The 16,134-nt window shown below is 34.3% G+C and overlaps 1 protein-coding gene across 2 annotated transcripts in view; it reads left to right on the forward strand.

The window, feature by feature from the left end:
- The window catches only part of ASCC3 (activating signal cointegrator 1 complex subunit 3), a 262,911-nt gene that overhangs the window by 208,169 nt on the left and 38,608 nt on the right, over window positions 1-16,134 (forward strand). For both annotated transcript variants that reach the window (XM_064649888.1, XM_064649889.1), the window contains exons 33-36: window positions 2,709-2,841; window positions 5,368-5,493; window positions 14,590-14,701; window positions 14,974-15,108. In XM_064649888.1, the coding sequence (XP_064505958.1) occupies window positions 2,709-2,841; window positions 5,368-5,493; window positions 14,590-14,701; window positions 14,974-15,108 (506 nt within the window). The remainder of the gene's footprint in view (window positions 1-2,708; window positions 2,842-5,367; window positions 5,494-14,589; window positions 14,702-14,973; window positions 15,109-16,134) is intronic.

Here is a 16,134-nt window from a genome sequence, read left to right on the forward strand (position 1 = left end):
AAATTTATTCCAGGTTTCCTGTTCTGTTTCCCCTTTCTCTTTTCACAAGAGAAAGTTTATTATTAAATAATCCTTTGCTACACTAGTGATGTATACACCTAAGGACAATCCAAATATTATTTGTGAAGTAAATAGAGAACTTACATCTTTTTAGCTATGCAATGTCTTTTCACCCGTGCACTCTTTTTCAGTAAGAGGAGTTTAGTAATGAAAAAAACCTCAAACTGAAAATACTACAGGGGTTAGTTCTTCAAGTAACCCATCATAGAGCTTATTTTAGTGGTTAGTGCTCTGCAGGAAACTTGGGATCAATTTCCAGACCAACTGTCTTGTTCAGAGATTCTGGTATGACCTGGGAGTTTATCCATGCACACTTGTAGTCTGTGACAGGCTTTGGGTGATGTAAACTTACTAGAAATAGTCTCGGCAGCGAAGTAGTATCTTGCTTGTGCCGACTGGAAGACCAGTGATGACTGACTTTATTGCTGAATGAGGAAAAGGGCCAAAGAAAGAAATCAACTGAAACTTTAAATTTTGTGTTGAATCTGTGGGACTGTCAGAAATCAGTAATAGAGAAAATAATGTACTTTAAAGAAATCAGAAACTCAATAAGCATTGGGAGACTTTATATGCTGTTTTAGAAACCTGTTGTACAGGTACTCACAAAGGCTTTAGAGAATGCTGATACTTTTACTCTTTATTGCCTTTTTTAATTCAGGCAACTTCAGCACTGGGAGTTCAATTCCTGCTTTTTCAATAAGACTTGGGATGGGGGAGGGAGTGGATGGAATACCACCATCTGTGATGGAAGCATTCAGATTTTGTTGTCTGCACTGCAACAGAAAATGCAGATTCTTTACTTTATGAAGAAACATGTGGTGTCGTTTGCCTAAAGCAGTTTTATTTTTAACTTTCTAGAGAATATTTGTGCATCTGGAATTTTTGTGGATAGGTAGCACAGTTTTGCAGCAGCAATAAAATGAAATGTAATTAATTTCTTTCTGAAATACTTCCAAAAATTTCCCAATACTGTCTTTAATGCTGCCCTCAAGTTATGCCTTCGCTGCTCCATCATGGTATTACTTGGTTTTCACTACCAAAGTTACCTTTCTGTATCAGGAATGCATTTGGCTCCAAGGAAGCAGCTGAGGGCAGAATGAATCACTGTGGAGTGTTCAGTAATTTCAAAATAAGCAAGAATGCTTGTTTGAGTGAAGTCAGAGGTTTTGGGGAGGGCCTTTTTCAGTTACCAGACATTCATTTAGTCAGCCAGTTGGATCATATTTAACATTTCAGGAGTTTAGTCCAGTGATTAAAAGCGGCCAAGGAACATATAGTCAGTAAAGAAAATATTGGGTTTGTATAATTACATAGTGGATATTGGCAAAAACAATTTCCTGATGCTTTTTAATAAATCCATTTCCTATATGGTATTATGCACAATTTAATTTACCACAATAAAGTCATTTCATCACCCTCCTGTGCATACACCTGTTCAGAAGCAGCAGATTTAAATAGTTTCATTTTTACATTTTAATGTCACTCCTAAACTAACAAAAGGAATATACTGAAAAAAAACATTGCTGTCTATATAGCTTGTCAGTACATAAGTGAAAACATGTTACTGAAAACTCACCATTGGGTGTCTATTTCTCCTATAATGGTCCACTGATGTATCCCATTATCTCTGGATTTTCTTTACCCAGCTGAGCTTTGGGCCAAAAGCTTATTGATTCTGAACTCAAAGAAATCTCTTTTCAAAATGCCCAGTACTGCAAGCCACATGTTGGGCAGGTATGATAGAGCTCATAGGGAATAAACAAAACATTAAAAAGTTTTAAAATAAAGATGTAAAACTTACTTAGGAATTGCTTTCCATTGTTTCTTCTAAGTTAAACAGCAGTTGGAGGTACCAGAAAGGAATCAGAGCTCTGTTGAGCAGGACACAAAACAGCGTGTGCAGATGCACTTCTCAGATAAGACACAAACAAATAAATGATAAGCATACTTATCTTAGTGGGCAGCTAGCAAGTTGAGCATGTTTTGCATAAACCAGTATTTTCAATGTTCATAAAAGTCATTAACTAGTATGTGCAACTAGTGGTGTGTAGGCAGAGTAGTAGAGGTAAGCTTTAGCTGTATCAGCTTTTAAATTTGTATATTGTGATCTGATATAGGGACAACATAGGACATGAAACCATCTCTAATCCTGTGCTATTAACTAATATAACTTGTCATGAAATTTGAGTGGTAAATAACATCACATTCAGGAATTAGATATTGCCTTTAGCATTTTATCTCTCAAATACTCAAAACCTAGGAAATCGTATCTAGCAGAAAAGCTTATATGAGAAACTTGTATAAATGTGAAGTCAAATATTTGAAAATTGGAAAATACACAGTTGTCATTGTTGCCTTCATGAGTTCTCTTACTCATCATCTTTAATTGCATGTGACCAAATGAGGGATGGATGTGGAATGGAAGGAGAGTAGATGAAATTTGTATTAGACATAAGCTTGGATTCTGTTGCAGTGGTGGTGTTTCAGTATGCAGGAGGATAAGTCTCTGCCAGAAAGAAGTTCATCATAAAGTTATCTGAGATAGAAAAAAACAAAAATCCTGTGTTGTATATTATACAGACATAAATACGTTTATTTGTGCATCCAAGCAAATACATTTGGTTTATACATTGTTGTCTCTTTGGCAGATGTACTTCAGATGATGGGACGTGCTGGCAGACCACAGTTTGATGACCAAGGAAAAGCTGTAATTCTAGTTCATGATATTAAGAAAGACTTCTACAAAAAATTCCTTTATGAACCTTTCCCAGTGGAATCAAGGTAAAGATAAAGCAAATACTACAAATGAGGAACAGAGGAAGTGGAAACAAAATTCCTGTGCTGGAAAACTCCTACATATTGGAGTCAAGAGGAAGATAATTTTCAAAAGCATATTACCCATCTTTACCCATCTTTCTTCCCTGAGTTTTCAAGCGTTTTTGAGCTCTTCAGTCCATTCCCAAATAATACTACAAATACCTCTCTGGTTCCAGGTGTTGTCTCAGACATGTAAATGAGAACACAAACTGTTTTCATGGGCAGGGTTTAGGACAACTGTACATGATTATCAGAGCCCTGTTCGAAATTCTTTGACAAATTCTTAATAGCAAAAAGTAGGTGAGTTTCTAACACTTTTTACCTAGAGTACTTGTATCATTATAGATACTACATTCTTCAAAATTTCACAAGTTCAACGAGAAATCTACATGGTGTAAACTCTTACTAATACACTTTCAACATATCTTTCCTTTCAAAATTGCAACATTTTTGTCAGAAATGTAGAAACACTACCTTTTTGCAGCCTCTCTGAACTTAGTTTGCTGTCTGGCGTAATGTAATTTGTGCCTTGGTTTTGATATTTTTAATATTCTTAGTTGTTCAACTAGAAGCCCAACTCCTGTAGATGCATGTTTCATGGAGGAATTCTCAGACATCTGATAAACCATGAATATTACAGAAAGCTTTTCTCAGTGATGAAGTGTTGTTCTCCTAAGGAAACTTCATCCCTCAACATAAGCAATAATGGGAGCTTTATTCTGCTCAGGAAATTTGTAGGAGCTTGAGAGTGCAATCCACCTATGAAATGTAGTGGAAATGGACTGGTGTATTTGAAAATTAACTTCTGTGGTGCACAGACAGACACATAATTTATTCAAACAGAAAATGTGGGGACATACGTTTCATTTCCTTAGGAAACCACACTTTTTTAACATAGAAATTTCATTTAGCACAAAAGGCTAGGAGTTGCACTTCTTCAAAATGATAGCAAATAAGTCAAAAGAGTGGTGTGATTAAAATATTGATGATATATCCAGACTGCATGGCACTAGCATACACTAAGAAATATCTCTGTTCATTGGTAAGTGATGTTTCTAAATAAAGAAATCATATCTTCAATATAACAATAGTAATCACACCTTTTTCCTGTTTGGAAGACTATAAATATTCTGTGTTCCTGGTAGCTCGTTTTATGTGTATATATTTACTTTGTAACTTGATAAATTCCATCTTTTGCTATAAAGAAAGAATATTTGATAACTTTTCAGATGAAGATTCACATATTAATAACAATCTCCCTAAGTTCTGTGTAGGTTGTGAACCAATTAACTTAGATTTGTCTCGGTCACTTTTATGATCAAGTATTTGAAGAGGCTTCATGTCTTCAAAGAGAAACTATCTGAGTGTTTTGGAGGGGTTTTAGTTTGGAATGCTTTCCTGTCTGTTCTGCCAAAGAGCAGATTTATCAGCTTTGTATAGTATTTCCAATTCGTAAAATTAAACTTAATATTTTTTTAATTAAAGTTTTTCATAAAAGCCATTGTCTATGTATTAGTTGTAAGACTTGAGTACTCAACTCATATAACAGGCCTTGTGCTCTCCCTGATCATAGGCCTCAAACACCACACATTAGAAACAAAAGAAAAAGCACTCATTATTGTGGAATTGGATCATCTGTCCAGTTTCTGTTGGACAATCTGTGTAGAACACCTGCAGTTCTGACCTTTAGAAGCATTCAGTCAGCAGTATAGAGCAGTAAAACAGCTACTCAAGCCAAATTATTCTTTACTTTTAGCAAGAGGGAAAGAACATTGGGAAAAGAAAAAGGATTATAATATGAGAAAAATTAAATTGAACCTTAAGGATATTTGCAATTCTCTGATTGAACTCTAGCCAGGCATGATCTCATTAGATACCCTAATGGAAGTCTTTGTTCCATTTAATGACACAGTATTTTATTTTTTAAGAATGACTTTAACCGCTTTTGTTCTTCTGTGTTTTTGAGTTTAGATCTTTCTGGGTAAAAGTAGCTGCTCTTCTTTTTTTCTTTTTTTTTTAACATTGGATGAAGATGAGGCAAAATCTGGGGAAAGCAGTTTTGATGTAATTTTAATAACCCTCAAGTATTTGTCGAGTATTAGCTAAGCTATTGCCACTGTTTCATTTCCTGTTTGTCTTTCCAGATGATTCTCTATTGGATTAAACCAGCATGATCATATGGTCAACATACAATATTCACAAGTTACCACTGAGTAGCTCCATCTGAATACATTCCATGAATGACTTAAACTTGTGCATTCTTGGTCCAATCAAAAAATAATTTGAGCTTCATTCCACTATCATGTAAAGGAGATGACTGGCCTTGCAATTACGTTCCCCCTTCTTCCGCTCTTCTCTTTTACCAGAAGATAAATATATAGTGTTTTCAGACTAAAAGTAATAAACCTTTTAATGGACAACTCTACGAAATATATTACCTGTCTTTGTGATTGTAAAGTCAGCTAAGTCCTCTTGTTTCCTGTTCTTCAGCTTGTTAGAAGTGCTGGCTGACCACTTGAATGCTGAAATTGCTGCTGGAACTATTACATCTAAGCAGGATGCAATGGATTATATCACCTGGACTTACTTCTTCCGTCGACTTATAATGAACCCAAGGTGAGTATACAATACAAATGCAATTTATTCTCAAGGTAACTTGAGGTTAGAGTTGACACAAAGGTGATCCGTCTGCTGTTGGAGCCTAGAATACTTAGCAGTCTCCAGTGTAGGAGCATTACTGGCCCACACATGGAATAAATCTTTGTGTGCACATTTTTTTATAATTTTTTCTCTAAATATAAATGCATTTTTTGGCAGATAACTTTACAGCTTGGTGACAACTATAAAATAGCCTTATTGAGAGGACTACATCAGCATCCCTAAAATAAAATTGCAGATTATCACATTCTTTCAGATATTGTATTTATAATGCAATTCTTTTTTTTTTAGCTACCACATTGATATGTTCTGCCCAGTTTTCTTTAGAAAATTTATTAAGACCTGGGCTTTCCTAATAAATAAGAGAATAGCTATCAGCTGTTTCTCTGTGATAAGGTTTGCTTTCATTAGGGTATCCTGGTGAAACCATGTGTGCAATATTTTTGATGATTGCTATCATCCTGCCTAGCTCCAGCTGGTATGCAGATCATTCTGAGCTGTTCCAGCTATGTAGCCTGCCTTTGTCACAATGCTGTTTTGGGTAAATGGTATGTTACCTGCCGTGTGATCAATCACTCCCCTGCCAAAATAATGTGGCAAATAAGGAATTAATCATTTAGATCACTGCATATTTTTAATGTACTCCAGAATGTTGTATTTCTGAAATCATGTTAACATCCATAACATTTGGCCAGATTTTCAGCTGAGTTCTTTATGGGCAACTGCTGCTGGGAGCCTACAGGTTATAAAATAATTTTCTTTAATCCTTTTTAGTCTTTATTAGTTTTGAATTCTGAATCTAGTCCTATGCTGAGGATCTCCCACAAAGCAAACAGAATTTCCATCTAGTCTTCTTGAGAAATAAAAAATGCAGAGTGTTAGAACTGTAAACTAAGGAAAACATTCAGCCTTCTCACTTCATAGCTAACAAAATGCATACATTTATATGGAAGGTATTTCTCTTCTGAGAGTGACAAGCAGCTAGATTCTGATTTTGTGTAGGTTAGATGTTGTACTTTTTTAGTATAAAGAATAAGTATTGTTACTTTAAAATGTCTTGCTCTTGACTTACTGTGGTAAAGTTCTTTAGTTGATTTGATTTTGGCAAGCTTTGATCGTGTGGTATCTGTGGTAGGTAGATTATTAAAGACACGACATATAGCCCAAAGGTAAGTGTAGAATATAGAAATATCATTGTTTTAATTGAATGCCAAGCTCTTCCCAATATAAAAGAAGGTTTCCACTGGAGGTTGGCATGGACTGACAGTCCTTTTTTCTCTGCAGTTTCCTTACTGTCATGGAAAGCTAAATCTGGAGTTATCAATTTCAAATTTAAAGCAAAAGTTCTGTTATTCTGAAAGAAAGTTGGGAGGAGAGGGGAAGAAAAAACCCATTTCATAATGAGATATAGAGCCTTCGTAGCGAAAAGCAAGATGAACAGATCTTGAGTAGTCATGACCATAATGCTAGAATAGGAATGTCTGTTGAAGTTTCTAGTGAACTTGGAGTCTTCCATTGGAACGCCACACATGCAGGTTGGAACAGTTCACAAATTGAGCTGCTTTACCCCCTGTGTCATCCACACGGGTACTCAGCATTCCTTTTATATTTAGTCATGAAGGAGAAAAATGAAGGATATTATTAATTCTCTCAAAGAGGTCACTTCTAGATACAAAGCACAAATGTAATGAATGTGCATGCATTCCATTCTTTGATAAGATAATAATATAAAGTTTCATTCAAAGTTACTAAACTATCCAGTTAGTAGTTTTCCTGGACCTACTATCTGGGGTATTTCCAGACCTCCTACAAGCCAAGCAAGCAGTTCCAGTAGTCAGTGTTTGAATGAGATACATCCAAGGAAAACTGAAGTTTTATGAACAGAAGTCAGTGATAGTTGAGATAACTTTGAATAAATTGCAATATGAATGGAGTTTACTGTGCCATAAATGAGCATATGAATTGATTGATATTACGAAACAAGAACTATTTGCAGCCTGTAATAATCCAAAGATTTTGGGGGTTACTTTTTTTCAAAAGAGTAGGGGCACAATTGCTGATTTTTGGTTTACCCAGTACCCACTCAGTGTCACTTGATAGAAGTGTTCTTTATCATGTCCTGCCCCACAGCAATTTTGTTGACTTTCCACTGTGAAACAAGAACTATTTTCCAGACAGCAGGTGATTGTACCTTAGTGATGAATAAGTAATTCCTGTATGCATGATTATTAAATTGCCTTGGGATTCATTGGCATAAAAGTCATTGCGTGTGATGCTGTAAATCCCCAAAATAATGGGGATTAGATAATATGCAGAAGATTTATATTCTCATTTATTGCCAGTTTTAGGTACTTGTATGTTAAAGCTGCATAAACAAATGTAGGATCATCCTATTCCCATCCAGTATCATAAAATGCCTTACAGAATGCCTACAATTTGTACTGTTTAAGTAATGGTAGTCCACGTTTATTGTGAGATAGAGATCAAAGTATCCTTTTGCTCTAAGTGTCCAGGTTTCTTCAAAACATCAAGTCATTATGAAAGTTTTTCTGGCAAACTTGAGATAATTTGTTAAACTTGTGATTATTTTTTTTAACTGTATGGAAAATCTTTGCATGTAAAATACTTCTTTTCATCAAACCATTTTAATTTTCTTGTTTGATGAACCTCTGTCTTTCAAAATCTGTGGAATGGGTTTTAATAGTCTAGTTGAGAGGAGCAATTCAGCTGTTGATTTGGGGGAGTAGAGTAGCTGAGTGCTAGTTTTGTTTAGAGGCACACCAACTACTTGTGCACATGCTGTTCAGGAGATGATTTGCAAACAAGAGGGGTGGTCCAAATAAAACTGTTTATCAAAGTGCATCAGTCTCAATATCCAGAGTTTTTTCTTCTCTGTTCTTCCCCATGTTAAGTCAAAGTTTCTGTGCTACTTCAGTCAAGTACTACAACATGTTCTCCTTTCCACGTAGAGCTGTGGTCGGTATGTTCTTTACTTAGTCGAGGTCACACATGACAGATCAGTGAAGTATCCTGTTCATTGCAAGGGGCTATTTTGACAGGTCCATCTATCTTCCTTCCTTGTCTGAAATGCCTTGATTATTTCATTCTTTTACCTTTATATAAGTTTATAAGCTGCAACTTTCTACAAAAGAGAAATGGCTATGGGAAACATTTTCTGTAAATCAGGTTATGATATTTTCCAGATACGTGTGCAGCAAAAGAGAAATAGAAATTTACAACATATGTAAAGTTAAGCAGAATCACCTTTCATTTGGAAAGTTAATTTTTAGATAATCTGAGAGCACATATCACATCACTCTTAAAATGTGTGTGGCTATTTTTTTTATTTATAAATATATATGAGAGTGCATCTGTGTACATGTACACACTTACAAAATCAGTTTTCTATGTAAATTCCTTGTGAAGACCTGAAAAAAAAAATTTATTAATTCATTCTGAGAATTATTATTAAGGGGGTTTTTTTCACTTTATATCAGTCTTACAAAGTTTTCTGGAGTGAATTAATAATACAGCATAAATTATAAATAAATTATCTCAGACTGATGCTCTTATCCTCATACACTTATGTTTTACTTTAAATTTCAGTTTCACAGTATGACTAGCTGAGCATGTGAATAAAACATCTGAATACAAATTATAATTATATACTGCTCCAGTATAGTTTTCGGTATTGAGATGACAGGTAATATCAGGATAGAAGTCAGTCAGGATAGAATACATATGTTATTTCAGTGACCTAAATCACAACTATTCAGAATCTTGGGGTTAGTTTGGAATTGTATCAGAAGGGGGAATTACTGAAGAAAGTTAAATTGGCTAAGATTGAGATAAAATGAAAAAGTTTGGCAGTAGCTACTAAAAGAAGCTAGAACAGGCAAGTATATTACACTGCAGTAATTACCAATATTCATATTTTGAGTTGGTAAAGAAATATTTCACGGGGTGGACTCTTCCTTTTACAGTGACATTCAGATCTATATGCATGCTCAGATACATACGCATTTATGTATATATTCCATAAATGACAGCTATAGACATTATGAATTTCATTCTTTTGAATTGTTAGGGTCACAATGATGTGAAAAGTACAGGAATGTAGTTCATGGTATGGTTTTACCAAATATTCAGACAAATAAAGTTTTTCTGAGTCTGTCAGACAGGGAAGCCCCAGGGTGCTGAGCATTTGAGCCAGCTCCTATTCCCACTCTGCTGCAATCTTAGGTGAGAATACAAAGCTGAAGACCCCACATATCTGCATTCAGAAAGCAAATTCACATAATTGTCTTCCTACTTCTGGGTATGATTTACCTGTACAAATTGACTGTTGGAATATATGATAGGAAAAAGAAATGTCCGATCAACGTGTAAGGAAATTTACGTGCGTCTATTACCTCTCATTTCTCATCAACACATCTTGGGAGGTAAACTTTCTTGTAAATGTTATGATTAGAAGCACTGATGTGGAGGAAAATACCTTGATGATGTCAGAGAAGTTGGACTGGTTTTTTGTTCTTACATAGCCACAATGTACAGTATACTAAAAGCTGATTAAAGATAGCAGTGTATCTATTTCTCATACTTGGCATGAGCAAATATACGGATGCAAGAAAATATGATAGAAGTAAAATACAGAAAGACATAACTGTCTGCAGCATTTATGAACACTGTAATGCATTTTAGCAAACCAGTCATGGATTCCAGAGTCAGTCAGTAATGCCTTAAAAACAGGAGTGAGTTGGTACATTGATTCATAGCTCTCTGGCTATGAAGGTTCATCAATTGTGCCATATACTTCATACCATTTCCATGGTACCATTTGAAGATGGCAGCTGCTGAAGGCCACAAGCTGATGAAAGTAAATATAATTGATGAATGCAGTAAAGGGACTTACAAAAAATTACTATCTATGCTCCCTCATACTTGTTAATAACAAAATTCTGCTTTCAGAACTGTAAAATCTTAGAAAGCACACTTTCTTGCTATAAACTAAATGCTGTGGATTCATCTTTTCGTGCATTTGCTTCAAAAGACCTACTGGCTAGTTTTTTCTTTTAATATTTTTGCCTGACTCTGTCACCAATTTTCATTATGTGTGTCACCATTACTACCGTATAATCTGAACATAAAAAACATGGTGCTGTAACAAATGACTTCACAGCATTGACAGTTATAGCAGGACCATTTCAAGGCTGATGAAAAATTTCCCAGAGAGATCTCAGGTCAGGTTTACATAAGCTAAACAGGAAATGATTGCCACCATTCACATTAAATCCTAAATGTTTTGTGTAACTTCATCTACATTTTATGTTCCTGCACGTCTCTCTGTCTCTCTCAGCTGATGAAATTCCACACTTCCTTAGATTAGAGAAATAAGTTCATGTTTCACAGTTTGTTGTTCTTGCTAAGCTCTACAAGATTTGGGGATTTTAAATATGTTTTTAAAAGAGAATAAAAAGTTCCTTCAGCTTTTGATTGTTTAAATTTTACATACTTTGTAAATTTTTATGATACCTAGGGGTTTGTTATTGCTTTTTCCCTATGGACTACTAATGGAAGTTAGCCTGTCTAGCCCATGTGCTAGATGCTATTAGGATAAAACTGCCTTTGACTTTCACACCTCTCAGGGGACGAGTAATTGTTGTGTTCAAACAGCCTGTAATTGTGATCCCGCTGGCTTTCTCAGTGCGCTTCTGGCTATTAGAATCATTAAACAACTCAGCACCTGTTAACAGCATTGTAAATATTCAACCCTGCTTGTGTGCAGGTTGAGTCCAATATAGGAGAAGGCTTACAGAGCCCAGCCTCATAAATTAGAGCTTCTGACAAGTCAATTATTGTGAAACTGGGCTTCACTGTGAAATAAATGAAATGGTGTGCTGATAAAAAGGTAGGCTGTCTGTTTATAGCAAAGGGAAAATAATGACTAGATGATTCAATGCAGTGAGCATGAAACTGCATTGTTTTTATTCTTTATCTGTAATTAAATAGATAGGTAATATGGCTTCATAGAGGAACTCAGGTACAATGCAGGTTTTATACTTGGAGCATACCAACATGCAGAATTCAACTTGCATTTATGCCTGCACATTGAAAATACTGTCTAATGTCATGATACCTCTGTTTACACCAATGATTTTAACACAGTCTTTGAAGATGAATGACTTTGATTTTTATTAGGGGAAAATGTGCTGAATTACCAAGAAGATCCTGTGGGTGTGCTCAAAATTATATTTACCCCATTACAAACAGTAGTTAAAACATACTGGTACCACTTCACTCAAGATTGCAAACCATTTAAAATTTTTCTTTACATTGTTTTATTTGTACTAGGCAGCTAGATATTTACTCCTTTGACAAAAAAAATTACCAAAAAGCTGCAAATTTAAAATTCACGTAATTTTTAAAAGGCATTATAAATGCCTTTTATGATTATAACTTCAATGTTAAATAATACAGATTAAGCAGAGCACAAGATAAAATCTGTTTGAATTAGTGTCTTAAATTAAAGTCCAAGTAAAGAATTTCAGCATACTGCCCATGTTTCTTCCTTTGTTTTATCAGTATTAATCATCAGTGTTATGGTACTGCAAATAAAAGTGCTGAAATTATATGGTGGAAGTCTGAATACCATGACAACAAAGTACCTTAATTATAAGCATTTCAGTGGTGTTCTGTTCAATTTAGAGAAAAATACTAATGAATTATTAGTGGTTTAGGTGTATGAAATAGAAAATATTTTCACATCCTTAAACAAGTTATCTAGCTAATTTGCTCAATTATTTTCAAAAGGTAAACAAAATTTTACAAAGTGATTTCTGCTAATAAGCAGAGACAATGTTTTCAGTGGTGTCAGGCAGATAAAAGGAGCAGGTGGAAATATTTACCATTTTGTATGATCACTATTATTTCAGTAAATTTAAAAGGGAACTCATGAAAATTAGGTTGCATCAAAAATACTGTTAAAGTACTTTTTCTACAAGAAGTTTTCTTTGCATGAGGCTGATAATATATGGCTGTCTACCATATAAAGTGTTTTAGTCAATACAAATATTTCTCTCAGTTTGTTTTGGATTTGGACAATAGCTATGTTTTAAGCATGAACCCATATAAAATGTCGGAGTTGAATACTCCACTGCCATATATCTATGCTTTGTTGTTGTCTAATGTAGCTGACTGCTATCAGAACAGATTTTTGTAGTCTTTTTCTTATGGTAGTACTGTTTTACTCCTACTTCACCCAATTATAAGTAAACATTCAAAGCTTCACAGAATTAATCCCATAATTTGGAATTAATAACAAGAGGAAAAAAAATCTGGAAATTACAAGACTGCTATTTAGCATTTAGGCTTTTTAAGTTATGATACTGCTATTTAAAAAGATAAATGTTAAAAACCTTGTTTAAGAAAATAATAGTGCAAATCAGATTCTGTAAATAAAGCAGTTATGGAAGAATGTAGTGTATAAAAATGCAATTCCATCTTTTGAAATTTTCAAACAGCAGCATTATAGAAAATGAAATCGAGCTTAACTCAGAGAATGGGATACATCTGCCCAAATATAGCATCAACAACTGCACTGGTTGTCTAAAGTTCTTTCTTTTTTCATCAGTGATTACATTTCACCTCATCCTAAAGCAGATCTTAAAATACTTCAGATTAATAGCATTCTGCAAGCACATATTTCTTTCAGTTGGTAATAAGGGGAGTTAAAAAACTAACTCAGGTGCAGCTGTAACTTTGTAAAATTGGCTAAAATTAATCTCAGCAGTGTTTTTACAGCCAGTTGTTCACCTGCACAAAATAGCACTGAAAGAACCTACTCTCCTTTACAGCATGTGGTATTATTTCAAGTGGAGATGCTGAGTCCATCATAACAGTAGGAAGTCTTAGTAAAGCAACCAGTTAGAACAAAGTAGCATCTTTCATCATTGCTCAGTAGTCTATTTGTGCGACAGTATTTGACAGAATTAAATGAACGGGGACTAACTTTTTTATTGTGGTTTTTAATATTTCAGTAAATCATCAATTTTTTTTTTATTTGTTTGAATTCTGCTTTGAAATTGCATGATTTAATTGCTCTGCTTAAATTCGGAATTTTATACCTTTCAGAGCATACTCAGTTTTTCTTTATTGCTCATTGAACTTAATTGTTAGTTTTTGAATTGGTGTCTCTGTTGAATCAAGGACACAAGTTCTTACTGCATTTTTGTCTGGAGTAAAAGTTCTCACTGGACTTATGTTAGTTTGTGTGAGTAAAAATCTATTAATGCGCCTTAATTCTACAGTTAAAGAGTGCAAACTTCAGTCACCGTGTCTTTTTTATAGGCTGGCATAAAAGTATGAACAGTTTTCCTTCCCACAGAAGACAAAGAACCCTTGTGACTATATAGTTTACCTAAACATTTTATATGACAGTGAATATATGAAGTAACCACATTGACAAATACCTTATTCTTTTTTTTAGCAATTTTAACTTTGAGAATAAAATGACACAAATATAACAACACTAACATTTGAATTGGTGTAAGTTTAATATTTCAAGAGATGTCACTATATGCCTAGCTTTTACTTTCAGAGTTCCAGGATGTAAGAACAGTTACTCTCCTGGGTGGGTTTTCTTTCTTTCTCTTGTAGTTAAAATGCTGGTACTTGTGTTACTATTGCTTGTCCACTTTCATGCTTATCAGGAAAGTGTACTTATGCAATCAGGAAAATTTTCCCAATAACACAATATAGCCAGTCCAGTTCTGTTTGTATCAACCTTTCTATTAATAGACAGATAAATTGCCATCTTTCCATATGTACATGCTGGTCATATGTTGGTTACTACCACAAACCGTTTAAGAATTATGAATTTCTTTTTAGTCTTTATAAGATAATAGTTTTGTGTTTAATTGTTTAATGTGGATAGTTGCTGTTCCAAGTATGAGTGTTTTGTAGAAGCCTTGATAGTTTTCTTACAAGACGTTATTGTTAGAAATCTTCAGAGTGTAAAAAATATTCATGTAATGCATCTGTTTTCAATTTATCTAGTTACTATAACTTGGATGATGTGAGCCATGACACTATGAATAAGTACCTCTCAAGCCTTGTTGAGAAATCCCTGTTTGATTTGGAATGCTCCTACTGTATTGAAATTGGGGAGGTAAGACTAATCTATGCCTTACAAGATTCAGTAAGATACATGCTCCTAAAAGTTGTGAACAGCAAGATACATGCTCCTTGATTTGAGATGTTAGTTTGTCTATGGAGCTCTTTGTAAGGCATATGTTGAAAATTGTTGTGGCTAAAGTATGATGCTAAATCATTTTTGCTATTCTCTCTTTTAAAGTAGTCTTAACATATTTCACAGTTATGTAGGAACCCTTAATATTGAACCACTTGGCAACCACGTATATTTGATTCCTCTTCTAACAGGATAATCGCAGCATTGAACCTCTGACATACGGCCGTATTGCTTCCTATTACTATTTGAAGCATCCAACCATTGGGATGTTCAAAGAGCAGTTGAAACCTGAAAGCAACATTGAAGAATTGCTCTTAATTCTGACAGTAAGTGCTGATATTTTCTTAACTTTAACATGCATACTTTTTGACTCTTTAAAGACAGAAGTGTATGAAAAAAACACCCCAAAATAAGGAAAAGCCTTTCTTTCCTGATCTATAATTTAATTTTTTATTGTTTTGAGAAATATACCTGAATAATTTCTGATGTTTCAAGTGTTTCATCAAATTAGCGCATCAAAATTAATTTATACATTTCTTTCTCTTCTTACATCCCTTTATAAGGACAGGATCTATTCAAATCTGATATTTGTCCTTTCTAAGTTAGGTATAATACTAAAATGCCAGAGTAATAACTGTATGTCCTAAATCTGTAGCAGGACCATCACATTGCCCTGGGACAATCTGGAAGATACAGCAACTTTAAGAATTAAGGGAAACACATGGGAAAAACCTCTTTCCTAAAATGTCTTCTTATCCTTTTCCCAGACACCTCATGATCCTTGAGGTCATAACCTGAAATAACATCATTTCATACTGTTAGTCTAGTGACTGTTTAATAGACAAGTGCAATGCAAGGCCAAAGACACAGTGTACAATGTACTGTGTTGGTATTACATTCTCACCATAAAAGAATCAGGGTTTACTCTGTTTTCCTTTTTAAGTACTTAAGTAGTTATATCTACAAAATCTCCTTTTTCAAAATGCTGTAACTCTACTTGTACACATGTACTTGAAAACAAGAAGTGCCTGAATATTATTCAGGAAAATTTATTTTTGCCCACTTATGATTATAGTCTCTGTTACATTATATACATTATACAAGTGGCCCAAAATCTCTAATATTCTGACTTCCAAGTGTTAACTTCAAAATTTAGAGTCCCATCTTGCAGTATTTATGTATATAACTTTTATATTCATTATTGTTTTGACATGCTACCAAAAACTCTCTTAGGAGAAATACAAGAAGAAAAGTTAAAACAGTGCTATTCAACAGTTTGCAACTCAACAAAACCTGATCAGCATTTTATGACACTGGGAAAACCACTTTTCTAATACAGAGACTTTTCTTTC

Source organism: Pseudopipra pipra, chromosome 3 (assembly GCF_036250125.1).
Source record: "Pseudopipra pipra isolate bDixPip1 chromosome 3, bDixPip1.hap1, whole genome shotgun sequence".
Classification (NCBI taxonomy): domain Eukaryota; kingdom Metazoa; phylum Chordata; class Aves; order Passeriformes; family Pipridae; genus Pseudopipra; species Pseudopipra pipra.